Here is a 23847-nt window from a genome sequence, read left to right as displayed (position 1 = left end):
CAATTGCACATAGAAGATTGGGCAAGATGAGATGACACGAGATGGACGGACAAAACCGAAGACAGACCCAAGGTGAAGGACGAAAGGACGGAGCGAGAAGAACATCAGAGTAGAGGGGTAACACAGATATGGGATCTAATCCTGAAGCATAAAATTACAATGCATTGGATTCCATGACTGTCACAGGTTGAGTTGCGCGCACAATGAATGTATACAAGAGATGAATGAAATGAACAGTCCCAGTACAGGCTACTCGGCGAGCCACTTTTCGCACTTCTTCACATACTTGTCAAGAAGTAGCGCCATATCACGGATTACAAAGGTGAGCACGACCTTGGCAAAGAACTCTGACGCGCGCCTGAGCTTCATCTCAAGGGCAGTGCGGACATCGATGGGGAAACCCGCGTACAAAGGCGCCATGGGGTGTGATAGAGCTGCTTTGGTGTGTTCGTCGAGAATGAGTGCTTGGTGGAAGAGCTTCGACAAGCCTTGGACGTAGATGGCAGGAGAGTCCAAGCTAGGGCTGCATATTAGCATCTACATCTATAAATGCTATCGCAGAACGCACTTCTTCCCGTTGGTGAATTTGTCGAACTGCCGCGTGAGCTTTCCGCCCCATGAAGTCACCTTTGATGCCGGGGGTCAGTACGCGATTCAGCAGCATGCGGAAAATCGATGCTTACGCCGCTGCTCTTCTTCGTGACGAAGCCCTCTCCGACCCCTAGCTTCTTCCCGAAGTTGCTCACGACACCGTCGCACACGTTGGAGAACTCCTCTAGCTTAGCCGCCCATGCCTCGCCCTCCTTGCGCCCGATACTCCCGATGCCCATGACCATCCCGCTGCTCACGTTCCCTGCGCCGAAATACTCCACGCTGCAGTTGTGCACCTCTTCAAGCGCAGAACAGAGTACCTCGACCACACGGATTTTCTCTGGAATATTGGTGAGCTTCGCCCCGCCTTGTGACCATACCTCCTGCGGAACATGCAAACGTCGGGTGACATATCCACCGGTCTTGGACGTCATCGTCTGTCGCAGCAGAGTCATCATATGGTAGGGTTTTCGCAGTGGGTCAGGAGGCGCCAGAGACGGCAGGGGAGATAACGGCGCGGTGGGTATGTTTCCGTATGGTATCGGTGGAGGGGGAACGAGCGGCATCATTGCTGCTGTTGTCAATGGCGGCGACAGCAGCGCAGTATTCACCGTTATCGAAGGTGCCACATTGGGATTAAGCCGCGACGGTATTGAGGCTTTGCGTGGAACGGGCCCGCCGTTCACCGCCCCCACAGCCGTAGGAAACCCGTGAGGCCCTGTGTTCACTACCGAAGGTCGTCGGCCCGGTTGTGATGAAGCTCGATTTCGTCCTACGATGGCGAGACTTGACACGGTACTCGCAGGTAGTGCATTTAGTCTCATGGCAGGCACGGACGCGGCGGAGGTTGTCGAGTCCGTGGGAGAAGATGGACCTGTCGAAGGAGGTGCGGAAGCCTTGGTGCGACGTTGTGATATCGTGCCCAGTAACGGCGACGTGTTGATAAGTGGGGGCTTGTTCGTCGGTGTCGCCATATCCGAGTGCGCGGAGAACGATGGGTCCCCTCTTGGCCGCGGTGTTGTGAAGGGTGCCGGGTAATGAGCTGATGACGGCTCGGAAGGAGTAGCGGCTGCAACAGGATTACGTGGAGTTATTGCTGTCTCGGGTAGGGATGGTGAAGGAAGAGGGGGTAGCGGGTGATCATGTTGAGCAGGCAGTAGTGCATTCCTCGATTTTGATTCCTGAGGGTGAGAAGTAGTCGGAGTGAGCTCTGTCGAAGTCTCTTCACGCCTCTCGACGTCTTCATGCAAAGCCGCAAGCCGACCGCCTGAACTTGTCCGCTTGTGACTCACAGACCCAGCTCTTGTTCGATTAACATCCGTAGGCCTCAGTAGCTGAGAAACAGATGCATCTTGTTCTGCGACAGGAGGGGCGGGTGGCGGCATGGTAGTCGGTGGAGGCGCAGGAGGCGGCAGTGTTGACGAGGCACGCGGCCGTAATGGCCGTGAATTAGGCACAATAGAATGTCGGTTTGGAGAGGGACCAGCGGTGGGGACTGGAGGGGCAGACTGAGGTAGTCCAGTGTTTGAGGACGAAGGTATTGGCGCTGCACGCGAGGACGATGAAGGGACGCTCGAGGGAATAGCAACGCCAATCGCGTCTTCGTCCCCATCCTCATCTAGCGAATCATCGGCTCTAGCGGTCTCGAGTGAGGGACGAAGACCATCAAAATTTCGTCGATATGACGAGGATGGGAACGAGTGCGCGTCGGACGTTTCGGAGGTGGGGGAAGTGGGGGAAGGCGGCTGCGTAGATTCAGTGGATGCTGAAACGGACGAGGTGTAAGTTGACGGTGGTGAGAATGGTGGTAGTGGTATGCTGTATATCAGACTAAGGATGTTCATGCGGTCTGCATATGTATCGTGCTGGACGCGCCCCCAGCGTCAGAAAAATGATGACTTGCTAGCAAGATCACTCACAATCGACTTAAGCCGTCTCACTTCCTCCTCTTGTGCTACCACACTTCTCCGCCGTCCATTCTGTCTCTTCTGCCCATCCGCACCGTCTTCCCCCCTCATGACTCGGGCCATGACTTCACTCAACAATGCCACGCTTTGCCCATATGCAACCACCGCGGCGTGTGGATCGTCATTGGTAGAGTCAAGCCTCACTGCTTCACGAGCCAATTCCAACGCTTTCGTCAAGGCGCGTCGCGATGACGGTCTGGGTTCGCTAGACGGACGCGTATCCGGTGGGCTCAATAGCGACCTGTCCTGAACCACGGTCTGTGAAGATGACGATGGCTTGGGATAGACGGACCGCAGCACCGACACTGGCGGTGAATCGGACAGATTTAAATTATCTGTGGACGATGACGCGGTGTACGATGATGATGGGGTGGAACTCGACGCGGCAGCCAGCCGAGCTTGTGAGAACGCAGCGACCGCGGCGAGATTCGCCGAGGCAGCGGGACGTGTATACGGATGTACCTGTGAGCTCGTACCGTTGTGATGTGCAGACTCGGAATCAGTCGATCTCCTTTCATGCGTCGCATACTGCGTAGCGGGCAGAGCGGGAACATTCGGTATTGGTTGGCTCGGGGGCGGCCCGGGAGGAGTGTGCAAAACGGTCGAACGGCGACGCGTTACGAGAGTGGAAGATGAGACGGAAGGACCTGTACCGTTCGGACCCATTGGATGCCATTCTCGTGACTTGTGTACGATGGATAAGGGCCGTGTATTCCAGTCGAGCTCCATGATGAACTGTCAACGGCAGAGCAGCGAGAGACGTGTAGGACGCGTTTTGTGTCGTGCCCACGTTAGGGCAGCGACTAGCCTTGCGCTAGCCGAGGAGGATGTCCCGTTCAGCAGTACTGTTGTTCAACAAAGCGGCAGCCGGTTTAGGCCTAGCGGAAGATGCCAGCTGTTATTGTTGATGGTGCTGGGCCAAGAAGGGAGCGCGGAACTCCAGAGTACGGGCAAGCTGAAAGAAAGACCTGGACAGCCTGGACTTGACCAGTTTGTATGGTTCCTCCGGTGGGTCGAAGCGCGGGAGCGCCAATTTCGGTAAGGCAGTAACAGAGGGCAACGCCGGAAACGACCTGACCAGTCTGTGGTGGCGTCCAGCACGTCTGTCTGTGGGACGGACGCAGCAAGACGCAGCGTGGAGATGGCGGAGAGCGGGGCGGGAGAGAGAGAGAGAGAGCAGGATGTTGGCGGCAGAGGACCGATCAGCTTCATACAGCAGCCACAGCTCCTTCCAAATATCGTCCCGCGAGTCACTGTCCGACAAGATCTCCTCAGGTCTTGCGGCTATCGACCGCCGCTACAGTCGCGACTGTCCTTTCAATACAAACGCGGGCGGAGCGCTACAATCAGTACCATTTGCCATCTCAATCTGATCATCACACCATTCCGGATCCCTGTCCAAGTTCCATGCCCATCGCCGATTACTATAGTCGCATGGAACTGCTCGTCTTACTGTTATCTAGCTCTGAGGAAACCGTGCTATGTCTTAGGTGTGAAGTGTCCGGAACTAAACAGGCTTGATTGACATAAAACTAGACGCTTCAACGAGCGGAAGGAGCCATACGACCCAAACGACAGGCATTCGGCAAAAAAATGCAAGGACCGGAAACTATTGAAAGCGAGAGTAAGTAGTAGAGGCAACACACCGTCTGATAGATTATCCAGAGTGAGAACCCACGAGAACATGTCGAGACTGGGGGGAAGGACGACGGGCAGCAGAAAGGGTATACGGCGTCCGAGGAGTATTTTCAGCACACACCATTACCGAGATGTTTACTCGCGGAATTCCGACTGCGAGCCTTGGGCAGCAAGGCGACTCTCCAAATTCCTGGGACACAATAGCGTTGGTGACGTGACTAGCCAAGCACGCGGTACACACCTGAGCGATTCTTCCTTCGCCAACAACTCTTGCCTCTTCTCGTTGATCTCGCGCTGCACCCGCAGTTCGATCTCGCGCAACTAGAAGCGCGCGTAATCACATCAGCCTGCCGAAGTCGACAATATTGCCACGAACTACAGACCTTCTCCTCTTCCCTGCGGAGCTGCTCCTCCTTGAGACGCACACTTTGAGTCGCAAGTTCCTCGGGAAGGATGGAAGAATCCCTGTGAGATGAAGAATGTTTGTTCAATTTACTCCGAGGTGGAATGCAGAAAAGAGCACATACTGAGTATCAGAATGCACGGTCCTGGAAAGTTTCTCTGTACGGTAGGTTTCGTACAGGACATCGTGGGTCAGAGCCTTGAGGTCGGCAAGGTGCGTGCTACTCAATGTTCAGTAACGCCGCTTACTCCTACTCAAGCAGAAACTTACTTGAGCAGGGCACCCCTCAGCCGGCTGAAGTCTGAGTGCTTTGGATTGTCGACCTCAACAATACCCCACGGGTAAATTCTGGCTCGGACAGGTTGGCCATCAATCTCGACCTCCTCCTCCGAACCAACAATGGAGAAGGGCATCATGGCCTAGAACAATATATCGCTGAGAATTGGAACCCGTCAATTGAGATGGCACGTACGCGCAGCTCGCTGTTGTCCTGGATCGTATCCTCATCGTCTTCTTCGATGTCGTACGGGAAGTTGTAGACGGGAATGTCGTAATGCTCAATGTCCTCCATGATCTTAATCAAATATTCCTCGATCAACACCCTGATTCCCAGTAAATCAGACATAATACACGTACCCTCTTCTTGAATCCTCGAAGCTCGCTGGGGGTCAGGGAGTCAGCCTTACCAACGACCGGGATCACATTGACACGAGGAGAGAGGCGGCGCATCAGCTCGATGTCCATCTCTCTCAACCTGCGCCAGCTATGAGACAAATTCCATTTATGTACCGGATGGAAAACGCACGCATGGCCTGTGGGAGAGATGAAGTACAGCAGGGCGTGCACCCTGTTGTCCCGGAAGCGAGGGTTACGCTTGATGCGAGACTCCTCGGCAAGGATGTCGTCATACTGGCGCTCCAGGTAACCGACAATTTCCTGGAACCTAGACGTTTTCGAAGAGGATGAGACTCTAGTCCCCATGAGCCGCAGCACGAATGTGACTTACGCGAACTCGTTGTCGATGTTGTCGCCAAAACCGGGAGTATCGACGATGGTGAGAGCGATGCGGACACCGTCCTCCTCAAGCTCTACAAATCGCAGTCAATGCTGAATCACAGCGATGAAGCAGAGTAGGGTTTCATACGTACCAACATTGACAGGCTTGATCCTGATACCATCTTCAACGTGCGCGGTCTCAGGACTGTCGGAGACCTTGTGCGGCAAAACCTCCGACTCGCAAAGGGTGTTCACGAACGTCGTGCGTCCAGTACCAGAGGCACCTACACCGACGGAGCATTCCCAGTTGCGACACGACAACGTTCAGCGTTGGCACCAAAATGAACGAATTAAAGAGCTAGTACTGACCTACGACCATAACGGTGAACTGGACACCCTTCTTGACCTTGTTACCTCTACGTCTGCCGGCGAAAGACATGTTGTTGGGCGTGATATGGTGCGTCTGGGGCGTCGAGTTTTTGTGAACGGGCAGTTTGGTCGCTCTTCAAACTCCGCTTGCTGCTTTGGGCAGGTCCGGTAGCGGGCGCCTATACTCTCTGCAATTTCCCTGGCTTTTTCGCGGTTTTTACGCTGGGATTTATTCGCATGCGCCCCTCGGTCTATGCTCAGTTTATTACAAGTGACCGCTAATGCCCCGAGCTTACTATGCCGATATTTTGCTCTCAATGGACCGCGTTTGTCAAAGTCTGGTCACTATCGTCTTTGCGGAGATACTAAGCAAGTTCGCGAACTCCACGCCTCTCCTATTGATCGCACGGTGACGAAGACGAGAAAGACGTTCTCCGAGTTACCAACGGCGCGTGTTCTGCCTGACGGTAATCCAGCTGCTCCGCTAAGTGAATGGATGGGAGGGCTTGAAGAGCCTATCCCTATACCAGCGAACAACCCATCTTCTAGGCTTAGATGTAAGCCTCTTCATACATACGAGGCATAAGTTTTCTAACGCACATTCAATGTGCCATTCATCTCCGCAGTTAATAATCCTATAAATCCTCTGAATATTCAGCGAGAAGATGTCCTGAAAGTGGTCCCAGACCATGATAACATTTTGATCAAACGCGGAGACAGCGTTGCACCAGACCACTTCTCGGAGAGTACGCTGCGAGAAGTAGAGGACCAGCCGCCTGCGGCAGGACAAAAGGTGACAAAAAGAAGAGGCAGACCCAAGAATGTGAAAGCGGTGAAGCCTGTTGGATGTATGATTACCGCTGTTGGGATTGTGAATATTCGTCTCATGCAGACACATTGACAGATGAACATGGCCGAGAGCTTCGATCCACACCACCGTCGCTGGAAGTACTGCCTGTCGATAGCCTTCATACTAGTGAGGTTTCCGAAGGCGAGCATATAGCTAAAAGCCAATCCAAGCGCAGGCGTAAGGTTGAGGCTGCACCAAATGTCGCAGGTATGAGAGGTATTCGCGAAGTATCTCCCCGACTCACTTTGAGGCTAAGCAGAGGATCCCTCACCACCACCCCAAGCAAAAAGTCCACTTGCATCAGGAATTCTTGAAAATCTCACCAGATTTCCTCACTGTATACTGCTCACCCGTGTTGGACAATTCTATGAAGTAAGCCAGCTCCTCTTGTGCCGAAAGTGTTACTGATACAAAGTGGCTCGGTAAAGTCATACTTCGACCAAGCAAAAGAGGTTTCTCGCCTCCTGGGAATCAAGTTGACACAGAAGACCTGGGATGGTCAACGTGTGTGGATGTGTGGCTTCCCACTAATGCATGTAAACAAGTACTTGAAGATACTGGTGCAGCATCACCAACGTTTTGTTGCTATGTGCGAAGAATTTCCTCGCTCTCCTCAGCTAGGAGCGAAAGGCGGATTTGACAGACGTGTCGTGCGCATTGTTACTCCAGGAACACTCATCGACGAACCATTCTTAAACCCCTACGAAAATAACTACCTCCTGTCAATCACACCCGGTCCTCCACGCTCAGAAGACGCATCGGGGACGAAGGCAAGCCGTCTAGGGCTTGCGTGGATTGATGTCTCCACAGGAGAGTTTTTCACGAAGATTACTTCCCTCGAAGGCCTGCGAGACGAATTAGCGCGCATCAGTCCGCGAGAGGTGGTCCTTGACAAGGAGGAATTAGCGGATGAGGCCCATCCCATCCGACGGGCTGTTGCAGAAGAAGGATTCTTCTTGTCATTCTTCTCGGTCCCCACCCTACCAGACGCAGATGACCAAACATTCGTTTTGGAAGACCATTGTGACAGGGACGACGTAACAAATCTCCTTGACCCATCTGAAGCGCCCATTGGCCCTTCCCTGAGCGAGCCGGAAGTCTGTGCTACCACACTCCTTACCGCCTTCTTACGTGCGAACCTCTTGGAACATATGCCTCAATTGTCTGCACCAAGCAGAGAGTCGACAAATGGGAGGATGCAAATCGACTCAAATACCATCAAAGCTTTAGAGATCCGTGAAGGTATTAGTGATGGAGGTGTGAAAGGCAGCTTGCTCAGTGTAGTCAAGCGGACCGTTACCAGTAGCGGTACAAGGCTCCTTGCTCGATGGTTATGTAGGTTTCTCGGACTGCCGCAATGCTCCTCCGAAGCACAGCTAATTGCCCTACAGGCTCTCCCAGTACTTCTCTTCGAGAGATCAATGCGCGTCAATCTCTCGTGGCCTTCTTCCGTAAAAAATCTTTCCTTCGGGAAGATTTAGTCCAGTCTTTGGGTGACATTGAAGATGCTACACGCATAGTTCAGAGGTTCCTCCTCGGTCGTGGTCAGGCAAGCGACCTATTGGCTATTTGTAGCACTATCGAGAGCTGGACATCCATCAAGAAGCGGATTGAACTCGAGAGAAAGATGGAAGAGCAAGAAAATGGTCATGTATCGGAGGATGATTGGGCTAGTCTGGATGCTCTGATGTGTAGCATGAACGACCTCCGACATTTGTCTGACAGAATAGACCAAGCGTTGGTACGGACGGACACCGCTTCGAGTGAAGTTTTCCTGGAATCCGGAGATAGTGGCGACGATACTGCGACTGATACTCGCTCGATTTCCATTCGTACCGCCAGGACAAGCTTCGTGGACGAAAATTGGACCATCAAACCTGAGTAAGTACGCGGTCACACATCTCACGTTACTCCCTTGGCTGAGACGGGCGTGCAGGTTCTCAGACGAATTGAATAGCTTACATCTGACCTTGAAAGAGCTGCTTAAATGCAGGGAGAAACTAGAGCGACAGTTACAGCTCACGTATGGTGAGGACTCTCCTTTAGGACCTTACTAACAATGGAATTGACTGAAACGAGACATGAATAAACAGATGCACCGTCACTCACTCTACGGTCATCTCCTGGTCAGGGAATGCACGTCCACATTGGCCGAGGAAAGCGAGATTCTGCCAAACTGAAAACATCACCCTTGTTTATCCCAATATCGGAGAGCAACTCAACGAATACCTTCTTTCATCAAGTAGGTAATCTCTTAGTGCTCTTAGCCATGCTGTTTAGCTGTTGTTCTCGGAATTTCAGCAATGGTCGCAGCTGGGCGCAGAGCTTTTCGAGACTGTTACGGCGATTTACATAGCAGAGAAGGAAGCTTTTGAAAGCTTGCGTCGAGAGGTGAGATTTCCTGCTCCGCTATATATTCGTATCTGACTGCAGATGTCGGTACCCAGGTTAACGCGCATGCCACTCTTTTGCGCCAGAATGCGCGCATTCTTGATGAACTGGATGTTACCATTGCCTTTGCTAGTTTTGCTCTGGAAATGAACCTCGTCAGGCCTGTTCTGAGAGAAGAGTGAAGTATATCGCTATAAAGCATTCTGCGATAGCTAACATTTTCCACAGTATGTCATACCACGTAGTGAACGGACGCCATCCTACGGTTGAGCTTGGCCTGCTCACCGTCGGAAGAACCTTCACTCCCAACACCGTTTCGTTCTCGGAGGATTCCCACCTACATATAATTACCGGACCCAATATGGCTGGCAAATCTACACTATTGCGCCAAACCGCCCTCATCTCTATCCTTGCACAAACTGGCTCATTTGTCCCAGCTGATTCAGCCGAGATCGGGATTGTGGACAAAGTGTTTTCACGGGTGGGAGCCAAGGACGATCTATTCCATGACCGAAGTACGTTCATGGTGGAGATGCTGGAGACTAGCAACATTCTCCGACGTGCTACGCCCAACAGTCTCGTAAGTGCTTCCGCGTCAAACCGCAATTGCAAAGCCTTATATTGGACCAGGTCATTATGGACGAGGTCGGTAGGGGAACCACAGTGGAGGATGGACTCGCTATTGCTTTTGCTACTGTGCACCACGTCCTTTCTGTGAACCGCTGTCGGGCGCTATTTGCTACTCATTTTCACGAGCTAGCCGATATGCTGGGGCACTCTCCTCATAACCACAGAGGCCAAGGCCCATTTGCACGGGCGAGTTTCTTCTGCACCGACGTGGACGAAACAGAGGTCCGTGTTCAATTGTTATCGACTTCATTTTTTTCACAGTTCAACTAGGACGGCTATTTCGCATACTCGCATCGTCTAAGACCTGGTGTCAACCGCGATAGCCACGGACTGAAGGTCGCTCAGCTTGCTGGGCTGCCAGACTCGACATTGGAAGTCGCAAAAGCTGCATTGTGTTGGTTGAAAGAGAGAAGGGCAACCAATGAGGCACACGGACAACTACGGACACTAGGAAACTCGCTGGCGAGCTTGGATAGTCGTTAGGATCATGTTACCCAAGCAGGTACATATTACAATGTACAGTAATACGTCTTGTAGGTATTAGAGTCAGTACATCTAGTATTGTGTAATCTGGGAGCGGATATGGTTGAGCGCTGAGCCAGCCTTAAGCCACTTCAGCTGATCGTTGGACATAGTGTGTCTAGTGGGGATCTCGAAGACTTCCCCGTTCCGCTTCAGGACCCTGAGTTTGATTGACGCGTTTGGTACATGGTTCAATAGATCCGCGAGACCGACTGTTTCGACAACGTCACCAGAGCCAATCCGCGAGTAGTCGGCCTTATCGGCGAACCACAAGGGTAGGATGCCTTGTTTCTATGCAACAGATGTCAGCACCAAGAATGATACAGGTTGAACGCACGCGTCTACACACTTTTAGGTTCGTCTCGTGAATGCGAGCGAAAGAGCGCGCAACAATCATCGCGCATCCTGGAGGAGAGTTTCGATGGTCAAGAGGATGTTTTAGAGACGCAGTCAGGATACTCGCCGTAGAAGCGCGGCTGCAGTGCAGCATGCTCTCTCGCACTGCCCTCACCATAGTTGTCGTCCACCACGAGGGTCCAAGGCTGGCTTCGCGCCTTCAAACGCTTCGCGACTGCCGGGATCGTGTCGGTTTCACTTTGGCCGGGTTCGTGATCGTGATCAAATGCCACATTCACGTCGCCCCCTTCGTCATTTACAGCCTACAGAAACAGTAGTATGCCCAACAGGATCGGAAAATGCACAAGAAGAACAAACCGTAATGACTGTCAGGAAGGGTTGTGTTACTAAAGTTTCTTCAATGACAGTTGTGGGTATACGCACGGAGGTTCTCAGAAATGTTGGTCAGGTGTCCTTTGTACTTCAACCAAGGGCCCTACACGAGCCGCGTTACTTAGTTCACTGAACGTACTGATATGATAATGGAACGTACAGCGGCAGAAATGTGGTCAGTCGTGCACTTGCCGCGAACCCTCATGAGCACCCTAAGGCTAGGCAGCTCTAATCCCCTATGGTTGCCCGAGCTAGCACCGAAGTAACTTCGGAAGGGCTCAAGCCGCTCGAGACGCTGCGAATCCTTCTTGATGATCACCTCCGTTTCAGGTTGTGGTTCGGGTGTCGGCGAAGGATAGAAGCTGGTTTCCCCAGGAGCAAATCCAGCAGAAGGGAGGTCCTGACCGGTAGGCGGAGAAAACTTGAACAACTTTCCGGAGGGAAGCTCGATGGCATCTGTCATAGGGTTGAACGACAGCTTCCCAGAGAACGACATGGCGGTGACAATGGTCGGAGACGCAAGGAAGTTCATCGTCAGGCGGTTACCATCATTACGGGACTTAAAATTTCTGGTATGGTGTTAACAATTATCAGACAGGTGCTCAGGAAGTGAGATCACGCAGGATCTTACCGATTGAATGAGGTCAAGATCGCTGTGAGCGGAGTGATCAGTGTGGGCAGTTCACTTATTGACTTCGACTTACCGTTCTCTTCGCCCTTCTTATCCTCACGTTTCCACTGTCGCATGGTTGAGACCATTAACATGCACGAAGTCCGCTCTGAATACACACCTGTCCGATGCAGGGTCCACAAGCATTGGCGAGTACAACGGCGCCAACATCTTGAAGCACGTCAGTGACTTGATCACGTTCGATTGTTGCTCTGATTTGCTCAGAACCGGGTGTGCAGAGGAAGGGTACCTACGAAGCGCAGATTCGGTACCTGTAAGAAGTCCAAACAGCGTTTTCACCCACCTTCACTGCGAGACCAGCCGCTTTGGCTTGCCTCGCAAGGTCTGCGACGCTCGTCTATACGACACCCGGGCATTAGTGTCGCGATTGAACAGGAGCGAAGATATATAATACCATGTCTTCGTAGGAGCTGTTTGTACACGATCCAATAAGTCCTGCGGAGATTTCGTCCTTCCAACCTTGCTTCTCCACGAAAGAGCCGAACTGAGACAGTGGAGTGGCCAAGTCCGGGGTGAATGGTCCATTGATAGTAGGCTCCAGCTCAGACAAATTCTACGACACGAGGGGTCAACTATAGATGCAACAAGCAGGGCACTGTCGCTCACAATCTCGATCACCTCGTCGTATTCAGCACCTTCGTCAGCAGCAAGGAAGCCAGAAGCAGCAGCTTCATCTGCTGCGCGGGCTACGGGTGCACGTCCAGTTGCGACGAGATAAGACCGCATGTTCGGGGTGTACGGGAACGTAGACGTCGTTGCTCCGACCTCTGCACCCATGTTAGCGACAGTAGCCAGCCCTATGAAATAAATTTGATTAATGGTTGTTTAGCAGGATATAGCACGAGGTGACTGACCAGTGCACGATTGGTTGAAAACGCCTGGACCGAAATATTCCAGAATACGGCCTGTTCCTCCCTACAAAGCAACTTCATCATTATATACAATACAAGGAAAAAGACCCTCGCACCCTGACTGTAAGCTTGCCGGCCAGGTGCAAGATGAGATCCTTCGGTGTAGCCCAGCCGTTGAGTTTCCCCGTCAAGTGAATACCTGATACCTCGCTGAGCCTGCCAACAGAACCGGTGCATTTTTTAAACTAACCGACTACTTGAGGGGCCTTCAACTCCCAAGGTGTGCTAGTCATGGCATCCACCGCATCTGCTCCGCCTACTCCGATAGCAAGCATACCGAGTCCACCGGCATTGGGGGTATGTGAATCTGCACAATGTCTGTCGCCTTGCCACGCTTACAGGGATAAGGCGAAAAGTCTACCTGTTCCAAGCCTATACATTCACACGGTGAATATTCACGCCAACACAACAGAAAGAAAATGGTACTAACATGAGCATCCCCGGAGCGGCGTAGTTCTCCAAGACGATTTGATGAATGATTCCGGATCCAGGCTTCCAGAACTCAATGCCGTATTTCCGCGCCGCACTTTCCAGAAAGTCAAAGACCTCTTTGTTGGAGATAATTGATCGCTTTCACAGAGAAACGATTAAAACTCTTTGTGGTTCCTTGTTCGTTTTCAGGGAGTTACCTTCAAGTCAGCTTCTGCACCGTCGACGGCTTGGATAAGATGGTCGCAGTGTATACTCGTAGGCACAGCACACCTCGACATGCCAGCGCTCATGAATTGAAGTCTGACATAGTTACATGATCAGCAGGCCATACAGACAGGCACTCCGTTGGTCGGCTCACAGTGCCATCCTAGGAGCAAACATTCAGCTAAGCTAGAAAACTCAAAATGACAATGACCGTGCTCACTGTGCAGAAGCATCCTGCATAGCTACCCTTTCGGGATGCAGTTGCAGATACGTCTCCCCTCGTTTGACGTCACCATCTTTGAGGATACGTTCAGGATCTGCGATGTGACTGTATAGTATCTTCTCTGCCAAGGTCAGCGGTCGGTTGCCAAGAATTTCTCGGATCAAGGTCAATCTATCCAGAAGCTGAGTATATGGGGGCGTTATAGACGAGCAGTTCTTCTCGGGAATAGAGGCGTGAGTGGCCAGAGTCCTGGCAGCAGAATGTTTAGGGATCAGGAGAACATTCGCTGCAGTCCATCTTCTGAGAGAGGAACAAGCAGACATGGCTCCCCCGCTACAATGAACGAGGTCCTGAAGGAGAGACGATTAGCGGACGGTCACACGATGTGCACTGCAGCCGCATCTGAAGCTGCCAGTGGAAATTTCAGACTTTTGAATGTGGCACGTGACGATCGCGACGCGATCGAGTCTAGCGCACGACGCGAGAGTTCGTCGCGTGAAGATTACGCTACAAGGAGTACTACGGAGAGAAGCTCAAATGCAATGAAACAGAACCAGTTCAGGCATTCATCCACTAAATCCATCTTCATCATTATGTGTGTATTATAGGTGGGTATGTCTATACTAAGATATGGATAAAGTAGTGGGCTACCAGAGTCTCTCGATGTCCTTCCAGCCTTGCAGTCTCTGCTCCCAGTATCCTCCAACATATATCCATTCGTCCCCCTCCGGTCTGAACCAGCGGGGCTTCCGCTCCGCACCTCTCCTCCGTCTGTCCCGTTGCATCTCCTCAATCCGCACCTTCTCGCGTTCGGCCAGATCTAGATTGCCTTCCTCCAGAGCTCTCACGTCTGTACGAAGCCGTGAGTCGGTTGGCGGCAGTCGTCCTTCCAGGTTAGACGTGACTTCGTTCAAGGTAATGCCAAACGACGTGAAGCCGTAGTACTCTGGGGCATTCTTCGGGAACGGCGTAGTTCGCCAGAGGACGCGGAGATGAGACGAATCGAGCGTCTGAGCCATCTGCTCATCCCACTTGCCCTCGAGATGTGCCTCCGTCCTCCCAGACGCAGAATGTACTGTGCCTGCGACGATGTTTGTCGGACCCCAGTAGCCGCCCTCTTTGAAGTCAAGAACGCAACGCGCGCCGTTGGTCACGTTCTCAATGACCATCTTGCCGCAATGTTCCAGGTACTTGGAACCCATCATTAAGTTCCTCACGAAGGACGACGGCCTCTTCCTACACGTGTATGAGGGGCATTCTTCGAATAACATCGACGTCATAAGCATACCATTGGAAATGGTCAGATCCGATCTTGAGATGAATCGTACCCTGTGGCACAATTTCCAAGCTCTTTCCTGTGTTAACATTTTTCGGGTTAGACGGCGACAGAGGGAGACAGTGAAAAGACGCACCCCAGAACTTAGTCCTTCCACTGGATGTGGCGTATAACTCCCAATTATCTCCTTCTGCATGGTAGGCCAAAATCACAGGATTATGGGAGACCTTCTCAGCAATGAACTTCATTCTCACATCCTCGAAGGTTTCCGCGAGCATTGGGTTGCTGACAGGAGAAATCTGTTAGAAAAACCTACATGTCTCACATAAGAGAGACGCGAACAAGCCTTTCCGACCTGTCCTGAACTTCGTATTGGCATAGGTGGAGACTGCAAACGCCGCGACGTAACACAAGCGATTTATAGGATTGTCCGTCTGCGCAGCCTGAGTGAGGATATCGTAGTATTCCGACTCCTCAGCAATCTTTTGCAAAAGAGTCAGCGGCTCATTGAACGACATGGGTAGAGCCACCTGGGACAAATCCTGTAAAGTAGATTAGAACGGGAAGTGACCAAGCGAGTACTCAGTCTACCTTTCCGACGTTCTTCTTCAGGACTGCGAAGAGACTCCCTTCATCTGTCACTGGAGGGGATGGTAACTGAGTCCGCCGGACGACTTGTTCTTCGCTTTCGCTAGGTGGGGTAGATTCGGGCTCGGTCGCCTCCACCTCATCGAAGACCGACTCAACATCTGTATTTGACGATGATTCCGCCTCCACACGCAACGCGTACTCAGTCTCCTGGTCGAAGGTATTGCTCTCCGGCTCGTCCCCGGGTGTAGCCTCGAAGACGAACTCCTCCGCGCCTTCGCCCTCTGGAGCATCGTACCAGACGCTACCGTCGCTAACGGAGCTAAATGCCGACAAGTGCTTCCTCCCGTGAGTGCTAGTAGGAGTTGGCGTACCACGGTCTTCCTCTGCAGTGCTGGAGAGGGAGGCAACGTGCGAGGCGAGCGGTTCGATGGGCGAAGACAGAGTGCGGACCAGCGCGGAGTGCTGGTATTTGAGCGAGTCTAACGCGTCTTGTATGCGTTGATACGCGGAGCTCGGTGCGGCCGCGTGCGTGTCGGTCCCTTTCATCCTATGTTCGTGATGGTGATGCGGTGAGACTGATAGATATGGCAGGGTTACGCCCTGCGGCAGAGACACGAAGCTGTACCACGGACTGACCTTTCTTGAACAATCCCAGGACAGTGTGATTATCCTTGTTAGTATGCTCCTTCTTGTCCTTCTCCCCCTTCGAGCGGGTAGAGCTGACGCGTCTATTGCTCCCATCTTCTCCTGACCACGCAGCGAATGCTTCGTGCAGTTCATTGATGGTCTTCCAATGCGAACGTAAGCGCTTCCGCACCGGGGTTACACGACAACGCGCTCACATTACCCATCTCTTCGACAAGAACCTCCGTTCTGCGATTGAACTGCCCCGTCCTGTGCAGCCGTGCGAGGGGAGACCGTCTGCCTAATGTTGGCGTCTCGCGTGCTTCGCGCAGGAATTGTCTAGGAGATCAGCACCTGAATACGATGTATGCACACTCATCCACTCATAGGAAACTCACCGGAAAGCACCTATCCACATATGAAAATCCGGCTGACTGAGACACTTGATGTGGAACGTCGCATTATTTGAGTCAATATGGATGTCCTTGCGTCCGGGAGATGTCGAGATGGCCGCCTGCTTCAGCTGGATCTGGTCGCGCGTCTGCTGCCCCGGCTCAAAAGAATAGGACAGCAGGCCTGACTGGTGAAGGATGAAGTAACGGCGAGCAAAGCCTGGGAGCCGTGGAGATGTATTGAGACTTTAAATGAAGGATGTACGGGACGCTGGGAGGACGAACCTTGCATCTTCTTCCTCCTCTTCTTCAACACCCATCCTGCACAGACGACATCGCCATCCAAAGGACCTGCGGTGGCGACTGACGGTAGACCTGCAGTATGGTGTGGTCTCGACATGGGTATAAGTTATTTGATGCAAAGAACAGGTAGTAGAAGGTGTGGTAAGAGATTCTAGTCTAGGGTGTTCAGAGTTGTTTTCAATGTCCGGGTCTTATTCCAGACGAGGGCTACAGTGGCAGTGGAGTTGCCAGAGAAAGCTGTTATAGGTATGAAGGCGGAGTCCCCTGAGGCGGTCCTGCATCAGTCGGTGAACGGCCTGAGGTTAATGCGAAAGGACCACCTGGGCGCCTATAGCGACATATATCACGGTTTCGCGACAACACGGACCGACTCCAAAACTTTAACCTTCCGGTAAATGATGTCACTATGCTATTCCACCACAAAATATGTAGTAGCAGACCAATGTACAGGTGGTGCACAGGAAGAAACAACAGGGAAGAACTATATATTAGTGCAAAGGGAAAGTCGAAGGTGGACGTTACATCGTGACAAAGGGGGTAACCTGGGGTCGTGAAGACGTCGTCAGGATGTCCGGACGAGCCTTAAGAACAGCACCCGAAACTCCGTGTGCTCTCTGAATCGATTCTGATAGGATCAGGGTAGTCAACGTATCTGCAGAACCGCGATCAGCACCTTGCGCCTTCGAAGAACTGCGCAAATCAACGTACAGTTGCTCCTCTGCTTCCTGCTGAAGAGCATTCTTCGCGACCGTCTGGAATGCCTGCTCGACATTGATGGCCTCCTTCGCGGATGTCTCGAAGTAGGGGATGTTGCCCTTGGACTGGCACCATGTCATTGCGCGCTTCTGGGTAACCTAGGATGTCAAAAGAGACGCCGCCTAAGTTATGCTAACGCAACAGGAGTCGAGGAGTCCTCACTTGTCGTTTGCTCTCCTCCATATCAATCTTGTTACCGAGCACGACGAATGGAAAGTTCTCTGGATCGTGTGGGCTCGCTTGGATAAGGAATTCGTCGCGCCAGCTATCGAGAGTCTCAAACGACTTGGAGCTGTTGACATCGTATACTAAGACACAGCAATCTGCGCCGCGGTAGAATGCAACACCTAGGGACTGGAAGCGCTCCTGACCCGCAGTGTCCCACAACTGCAGACAAAGTCAGACGGATGGCACAAGACCGAGCGAAATGGACATGGACCTGCATGGTGACCAGACGGTCATCGACCATGACCTCCTTCGTCAAGCTAAATTGCGGTCAGGAACGACGGCGCAAGGGCAGGACACACAGGCTTACGCACAAGTCTGCGCCGATGGTTGCTTTGTACTGGTTGCTGAATCGTTTGTTCACATACTGGTTCATCAGCGAGGTCTTACCGACCCTAACAGAGGGGGAAAGATTAAAAGTTGTTGATATTTAATTGAGCAGCACCGCGTAAGACATACCCACTATCGCCTAGAATGATAACCTGTGCGGAATCGAACGTATCAGTACCAGAGCCTGGCACATAATTATTTAATACGCCTACCTTGAGAAGAACTCGGCCCATGGTGCAAAGCGACGAAATAGAGGGAGAGAAGGAAAAGTGGCTCGAGAGACTGAGTGTGAGAGAGAGTCAAATGACACGGCGCGGGGACGGCGTCACTGCTGGGCGGCTGGAATCTGAGATACGGATTGGACCATTCGAGCTCCGTCCAAACCCATCTGGTCCTGCCACCACGATCATCGTCCTCGTACGAGCCCAGCAGCGATGGCTGAGCCACTCTGGCAAGAAATCCTCCGCAACCGCCTCATAGAGCGCAACTCGCGCGAGTCCGCCTACGCCCCAATCATCGAGCAATGTATGTATCTCCCTTACACGTGTTGTCCGCCCGATCCTGCGTCGCGTCCTGATCTCTGCGGATGATACAAAATTTGAACGCTGAAAAGATCGCAGATTGGCACAGCAGGCGAAGCTGCTGAAGGAGCGGAATGCCTCCCTCCTACGGGCAATGGGCACAGCCCGTGCAAACCCCAGCAGCTCAACCGTCTTCGTGCCGGGTTCCGGCGATGAGTGAGTGCCTCCCCCTTTCCCTAATCACTGGTATTGGACGCGACATTCCCCAGAAATCCCATACGAGTAGCCTATATTACCTCTCTGGAGTCGCAGATATCATCGTTGCGGGATGAACTCGCGGCTGTATACAAGACCCAGGGACAGAACGCTCAGAGGCTACTGGCGATGAACGAGACTCTGAGGGAGAAGGAAGAGATGTCGCGGTTGGACTCGGAGCACCTCAGGAAAGCGCGCGACGAAATCGCGGTTCTGCGCAAGAAGGTAGACCAGCACAACGAGCTGATGGCTGAGAAGGATCGGACTGCACAGGTCCGTAGACACTCGTTTCAGTGCTCAGTTTACCGACGATTTGTTTTCGTGACTCTAGATCCTCCACGATGAGATCAACACGCTACAACTAGAGCTAGGTCAGATAGAAGAGCGCAACCAAACGTTGACCAAAGATAATGCGAAGCTCCTACAGCGGTGGCTGGACGCAAAGCAGGCGGAAGTCAACAAAATGAACGCGGCAAATGACTTCTACGAGGACATGCAATCGCAGCACCAGGCGGTGCTGAACTGGCGGTCAGACTCGGGGCATAGCGAGGATAGACCAGATCCCCCATCCTCGTCCCACGACGCGGTGTCGGGAAACGGAGAGGAGAAGAGGGAGCTCGAAACAGCGACGACGAAGGATGGGACGCCATCTCCGGGGGAGATGAGCGTGAATCTGACACCGAATGGCTAATGGTTGATGAGTGATTCGCTTTGAATACGGTCTCTCTTCTCCCTGCCACAATCTGCCAGGAGCGTGGCATCGTTCGCTCCCTCGTTCTCACCTGCTTTGCATACCCAGTGCTATATGATATCCTAATTGGTTCTGCATAATTGGGTTTACTATTGCTCAGTACCAAAACGTTGTGCGTGTACATACATCTATAATTGCTCTGGGTGTTATATTGGTGCTTACCTCGACGGAGCTGGCATTTGCCGAGAGATGTTTACACTCGCAACCGAGAATGGAAATGACACGTCCTGAAAAGGAGATGTAGAAGTCGCATGGCCTGTCAGCCTCTTCCCCTTCCAACATAAGAAATCCCTTGTTGTGTCTGCCGCTCATACCATCTCGTTTTGTCTGCCTCCTCTCGACACAATTAACGCTCCTTTAGCCCTCTCGACGAACTCAAGCAAGCATCTCAAATCCTTCGACATCAACATGCGTACCCCGGTTGTCGCTTGTGCGGTCTTCGCAGCCACCGCTTTCTGCCCCTGGCACGTTCTTGCTGCGCCCGTCTCTTCTACAGGCGTCTTTGATCCGAGCCATTACCACACCACGGCCGGCGGGAGCATGATCCACAACAACCCCCGCGAGCTCATGCTAGAGACAAGAGCCCCCCACAAGAACAAGCACGGGAAGAAGACGGCCATGGAGCCCCGCGATGACGTCGCTTCGAGTATCCTGGAAAGAAAGATTGAGCCCCGCAAGTACGTGTCGTCGGATCCTTTGACTGCCACCGTCCCAACCTTACGCTGTGCAGGATCAGCCCACGCCTTTCGAGTAGAGCACTCGACAAGGACACTGCCGGAGGAAACGCGTACAGCGGCTCGGCTGGCGATGCGTCTGGCGGCTCGGCTGGGCGGTATGTCAGCCTCCATTTCGTACGTATACTCGTATCTGATCATACGTTTTCCCAGCGATACGTTGGGTGTAGACTACACCTACACCCGCGAGAAGCGTACGACGGACGCCGATACGCTGGGCGGGAACGCCTACACCGGCTCCACGGGGGACGCGAGTGGTGGTGGCGTCAGCAACGTCAGCAACGACGCCGGGATGCCCACGATTATGAACGTAAACTCCAACAACGCAGGGCTCGGCGGCACCTCTGCCTCTGGGTGCTCTTCTGGCGGCCTTGGGAACAACAACGGCGCGGGCGGGAATGCGTACTCGGGCAGCTCTGGGAACGCGGAGGGCGGGAGTGTTAGCAACGTTGGCGGGATGTTCAACATGGATTCCAGTCAGTCGTTCCATGTTCTCGCTGCGGTCGTCCTTGCTTACGCCGATTTGTCACCTCTTCAGACAACGGAGGCGCGGCTGGATATTCCGAGTCGGGCTGCGCGACCGGCGGTAACACCGTCTTGAAGTGATCCGTCCGAGTTGTTTACGTTGCATCGCTGCTTCCTTGTCGCGCCGTTTGCATGTGTACATCTCACCATTTACATTCGATAATTGTAGCATCGCACGTCTAAGTACATCCACTCCTGGTATCTGCAGAATGTAGGCTCTGCAGGCGCATACTACTACGCCATTCGTTTATGTATAGCAGGCGCCAACTTAAACCCGATTTCTGAAAATGCGTCCGTCGTAGCAGCATGGCATATGTTGACAAGATAGAGAAGCTACCGAAACACTATCATTACACGAACACCTTGCCACGTAAGACCCAAGTATGAGACGTCGAGGACTCGGACAACGAAACCGCCGTAGATCACACAGCGGCGACACCGGTCCTGGAGAGCCCGCCAACGCCGGGAGTGTTCGACTCCACGTCGTTGTTCACGTTTCCAGAGTTCGATACCGTGCCGCCGTTCGCCGAGCCTGGCGCCCCAGGATTCGCTTCGCCGCCCGGGTTCTGTCCGTCGCCTATACCCGGGATCCCAGCGCCCTGAATGCTCTGCCCGGGAGCGCCGTCTTGATCTGCGGAGAGCGAGGTCAATGATCGATGCAGCAGCAAGTATCAGAAGTTGGGGAGACCCACTGGAATCGGCGTCCTGGAAGACGGCGTTGTCCCCGGGCGGTGCGCTCCCGGCCGCCCCGACGGCGTCAGCAAAACTGGTGATGTCCTCGTTCTCGTTATCGCCCGTCTGCGGAGAAGCGTCGTCTGCGCTCGGGGCGGGCCGCTGACCGGGCACGCGCTGGTCGAGCCCAGAGAGCGAACCGGTGATGCCGTTTCTCCGACGCAACGCTGGCTTCGGACGTGCTTGAATTCCAGGTAACCCGAACGTCCTTTTAGCTGGCTTTGTGGCATAGTAGGACCCAAAGGTTGGCGGGGCTCCAGCACTCTCAGCGACCCTGCCCGCAGGAGAGGCGGTGTCCGCGGAAGTATTGGCGTTGTCGAAAACTAGCAAGAGCGTGGATAATCTGCAAGGCGAGTGACATCGGTGCGCTCACCATCCGCGACGTTGGGTTCTTTCAATGCAATGGCAGCCTCCGGCGCACCGAATGCGGGCGCCGCACCGGAATTGGGGTCGCTACTGTCCGCTGAAGCACCTACAGCATTCTCCGTGCACGAGACCCCGCCCGACAAACCTGCCAACAGAGGTGAGAGTCACTACCGTAAAACAGCGTGCGATGCGTCGGAGGACGTACTACCGGTGGTGACGATGCTGTATCCTGCGTTAGAGCCGTCCACGTTATTGGCACTGTCGCCTGACGCGCTCGAACCGTCGCACGTTCCGCTGTAGTTGTTCCCCAGCTGAGGCGCAGGCGGTCGCGCGGGCCTTTCCGGTCTCGGGTGTTGGTCGTCAGGCCTCTCGTAGCCTCTTGATACACCTCGCCTGCCAAGGTGGTCCTCGCCTACTTCGAGATCGGGGTTGGATAAGCCGTGGTCTGAGACACCCAGACCAAGATCCCGGCCGGAGTCCTGGACGTCGCGGTACACGCGACTGCCACGGGCGTCCGAAGCACCTGAGTTAGCGGACAGCGAGTTGGCATTCCCCACTGGAGTACTTGCTCCCGTCACCGTGAACGCAGCAGCAGCAAAGAGAGAGAAGGTGACGACAGGACTACGCATGGTGACTGAGTGCAGCTCGCAGTGTGGGGCAGAAGAGAGATTCGCGGGTGGTAAGAATGACAAAGGTGACTGGAAGAGCGAGCGGCGGACAGATCGCTTGTCAGCACATGGAAGAGGCTGACTGTAGCAAAGATATCCGGGTGTAAAGTACTGCAACGCCAGACAGTCAGCAAATATCTGAAGGCCACGGACCTTGGTAGCAGGATGATACGCTGTGTTATCAACACGCGTGCGAGAGGGTCTCAGAATTGAGACTAGTTCAACGCATCATTCAGCTTCGAAGCCTTGAAGTCTGACTGGGCCGATAACCAAATAATAATGTCTACAATATTGTGGTGAGTCGTAAAGAACATATGTATCATTATATGCGCACTGCGTAAACGAAAAACGTACAGAGATATTGTACGCCACGACCCAGAGCTGCGCCCGATATGGCAATAGGGTGTCCTGAAAAGGAAGGTGGTTTAGAAGACACGGCGGGCGATGAATATTGGGTGTCGAGGATATAAAGAGGAAAGCGAACGAAGCTCACCCACTTCGTGCCGCCAAGTACTGCGCCATTAGTATTGCGTTCGCTCCTTACTGTATCCTCAACTTAATCGTCGTCGTCGACAGCCCACAGCCTACCGCCAACTGGTCGTCACCATGCGTAGCCCTATCATCGCCTTCTCCATCATGGCTGCGACCGTCAGCCCGACTCTCGTCTCCGCCATGCCCACGTCTCCCAACATGAACACCGCCGTCACCCACCCTCGCATCACCGAAGTTCAGCAGGGCGCCAACGCTCTCCCTCTCCGACGCCAGCTCCCCGCCGGTCTTCCTGGACCAGGCAGTGTACCCGGCGGTGTACCCGGCTTGGGGCTCCTCGCTGATCCTCCCACCCCTCCCCAGCCTGGACCTCCGTCCAACGCCAAGTCCGCCACCAACCTCGATACGACCGACATCACTCCGTACACGGAAGACGCAGGAGGGTCCATCCCCACTGATCCTGTCTCCGACGCCGCGGTTCCCTCTGACCCTGTATCCAACGCCGAGACCGTCTCGAATGCCAGCGCCATCCCCTCCAACGCCCAGGACGTGCCTGGAGTCGTCCCCAAAGAACCTGCCGAACCTATCGCTGCCAACATGGTTCCCCCCAAGCCTGACTCCGCTGTCGCCGCTGCAGTGCCTGCTTCCTCGCTCGCCGCCACCAAGAGGTCCATTGAGGCTCGTAGCAGTAAGCCTCGCCTTCGAACTCTCACACTCACCTGAACTGAGCTCTTACTGTGCTTAGAAGCCCATCGCATTTGA

At 53.4% G+C, this 23847-nt stretch overlaps 10 protein-coding genes across 10 annotated transcripts; 4 read left to right on the top strand and 6 right to left on the bottom strand.

The window, feature by feature from the left end:
• Positions 1-249: 249 nt before the first annotated feature.
• On the bottom strand, positions 250-3287 carry SCP_0110690 (hypothetical protein; the record flags this gene model as incomplete). Its single annotated transcript, XM_027753298.1, has 4 exons — positions 250-517; positions 569-627; positions 684-2456; positions 2511-3287. 4 exons carry the CDS (start codon positions 3285-3287, stop codon positions 250-252), a joined length of 2877 nt encoding a protein of 958 aa, XP_027609099.1.
• Positions 3288-4331: 1044 nt separating this feature from the next.
• On the bottom strand, positions 4332-6034 carry SCP_0110680 (Septin homolog spn3; the record flags this gene model as incomplete). The annotated part of the gene is made up of 11 exons (XM_027753297.1): positions 4332-4386; positions 4438-4517; positions 4580-4661; positions 4724-4819; positions 4870-5018; positions 5072-5173; positions 5236-5353; positions 5405-5542; positions 5606-5687; positions 5748-5879; positions 5965-6034. The coding sequence occupies 11 exons, from the start codon at positions 6032-6034 to the stop codon at positions 4332-4334; spliced, it is 1104 nt and encodes a 367-aa protein (XP_027609098.1).
• Positions 6035-6460: 426 nt separating this feature from the next.
• SCP_0110670 (MutS protein homolog 1) lies at positions 6461-10318 on the top strand (the record flags this gene model as incomplete). Its single annotated transcript, XM_027753296.1, has 13 exons — positions 6461-6521; positions 6591-6812; positions 6869-7021; positions 7074-7186; positions 7243-8149; positions 8206-8695; positions 8751-8842; positions 8908-9056; positions 9116-9205; positions 9262-9383; positions 9434-9785; positions 9836-10057; positions 10106-10318. The coding sequence occupies 13 exons, from the start codon at positions 6461-6463 to the stop codon at positions 10316-10318; spliced, it is 3186 nt and encodes a 1061-aa protein (XP_027609097.1).
• Positions 10319-10390: 72 nt separating this feature from the next.
• On the bottom strand, positions 10391-13870 carry SCP_0110660 (Homocitrate dehydratase, mitochondrial; the record flags this gene model as incomplete). Its single annotated transcript, XM_027753295.1, has 20 exons — positions 10391-10648; positions 10707-10762; positions 10821-11016; positions 11072-11079; positions 11138-11189; positions 11247-11655; positions 11718-11739; positions 11791-11824; positions 11878-12006; positions 12061-12114; positions 12172-12330; positions 12384-12574; positions 12632-12692; positions 12745-12827; positions 12879-12995; positions 13050-13060; positions 13119-13258; positions 13318-13420; positions 13479-13487; positions 13545-13870. The coding sequence occupies 20 exons, from the start codon at positions 13868-13870 to the stop codon at positions 10391-10393; spliced, it is 2418 nt and encodes an 805-aa protein (XP_027609096.1).
• A 324-nt stretch (positions 13871-14194) lies between these two features.
• Positions 14195-16830, bottom strand: SCP_0110650 (Oxysterol-binding protein-related protein; the record flags this gene model as incomplete). The annotated part of the gene is made up of 9 exons (XM_027753294.1): positions 14195-14783; positions 14836-14902; positions 14960-15108; positions 15166-15365; positions 15415-15989; positions 16051-16201; positions 16257-16377; positions 16437-16650; positions 16716-16830. 9 exons carry the CDS (start codon positions 16828-16830, stop codon positions 14195-14197), a joined length of 2181 nt encoding a protein of 726 aa, XP_027609095.1.
• Positions 16831-17315: 485 nt separating this feature from the next.
• Positions 17316-18277, bottom strand: SCP_0110640 (Probable Ras-related protein; the record flags this gene model as incomplete). The annotated part of the gene is made up of 7 exons (XM_027753293.1): positions 17316-17385; positions 17442-17587; positions 17652-17876; positions 17929-17974; positions 18029-18109; positions 18174-18196; positions 18257-18277. The coding sequence occupies 7 exons, from the start codon at positions 18275-18277 to the stop codon at positions 17316-17318; spliced, it is 612 nt and encodes a 203-aa protein (XP_027609094.1).
• A 201-nt stretch (positions 18278-18478) lies between these two features.
• SCP_0110630 (Protein tipD) lies at positions 18479-19511 on the top strand (the record flags this gene model as incomplete). Its single annotated transcript, XM_027753292.1, has 4 exons — positions 18479-18569; positions 18658-18781; positions 18835-19093; positions 19152-19511. 4 exons carry the CDS (start codon positions 18479-18481, stop codon positions 19509-19511), a joined length of 834 nt encoding a protein of 277 aa, XP_027609093.1.
• Positions 19512-19979: 468 nt separating this feature from the next.
• On the top strand, positions 19980-20911 carry SCP_0110620 (hypothetical protein; the record flags this gene model as incomplete). The annotated part of the gene is made up of 4 exons (XM_027753291.1): positions 19980-20248; positions 20302-20403; positions 20459-20781; positions 20844-20911. 4 exons carry the CDS (start codon positions 19980-19982, stop codon positions 20909-20911), a joined length of 762 nt encoding a protein of 253 aa, XP_027609092.1.
• A 341-nt stretch (positions 20912-21252) lies between these two features.
• On the bottom strand, positions 21253-22557 carry SCP_0110610 (hypothetical protein; the record flags this gene model as incomplete). The annotated part of the gene is made up of 4 exons (XM_027753290.1): positions 21253-21461; positions 21523-21885; positions 21936-22073; positions 22134-22557. 4 exons carry the CDS (start codon positions 22555-22557, stop codon positions 21253-21255), a joined length of 1134 nt encoding a protein of 377 aa, XP_027609091.1.
• Positions 22558-23202: 645 nt separating this feature from the next.
• SCP_0110600 (predicted protein) lies at positions 23203-23808 on the top strand (the record flags this gene model as incomplete). The annotated part of the gene is made up of 1 exon (XM_027753289.1): positions 23203-23808. The coding sequence occupies one exon, from the start codon at positions 23203-23205 to the stop codon at positions 23806-23808; it is 606 nt and encodes a 201-aa protein (XP_027609090.1).
• Positions 23809-23847: the final 39 nt, after the last annotated feature.

The sequence above is a fragment of the Sparassis crispa genome (assembly GCF_003851025.1).
Source record: "Sparassis crispa DNA, contig_000000F, whole genome shotgun sequence".
Lineage (NCBI taxonomy): Eukaryota > Fungi > Basidiomycota > Agaricomycetes > Polyporales > Sparassidaceae > Sparassis > Sparassis crispa.
The sequence above is the reverse complement of the archived record's forward strand: the minus strand, read 5'-3'. Positions and strand labels throughout refer to the sequence as shown.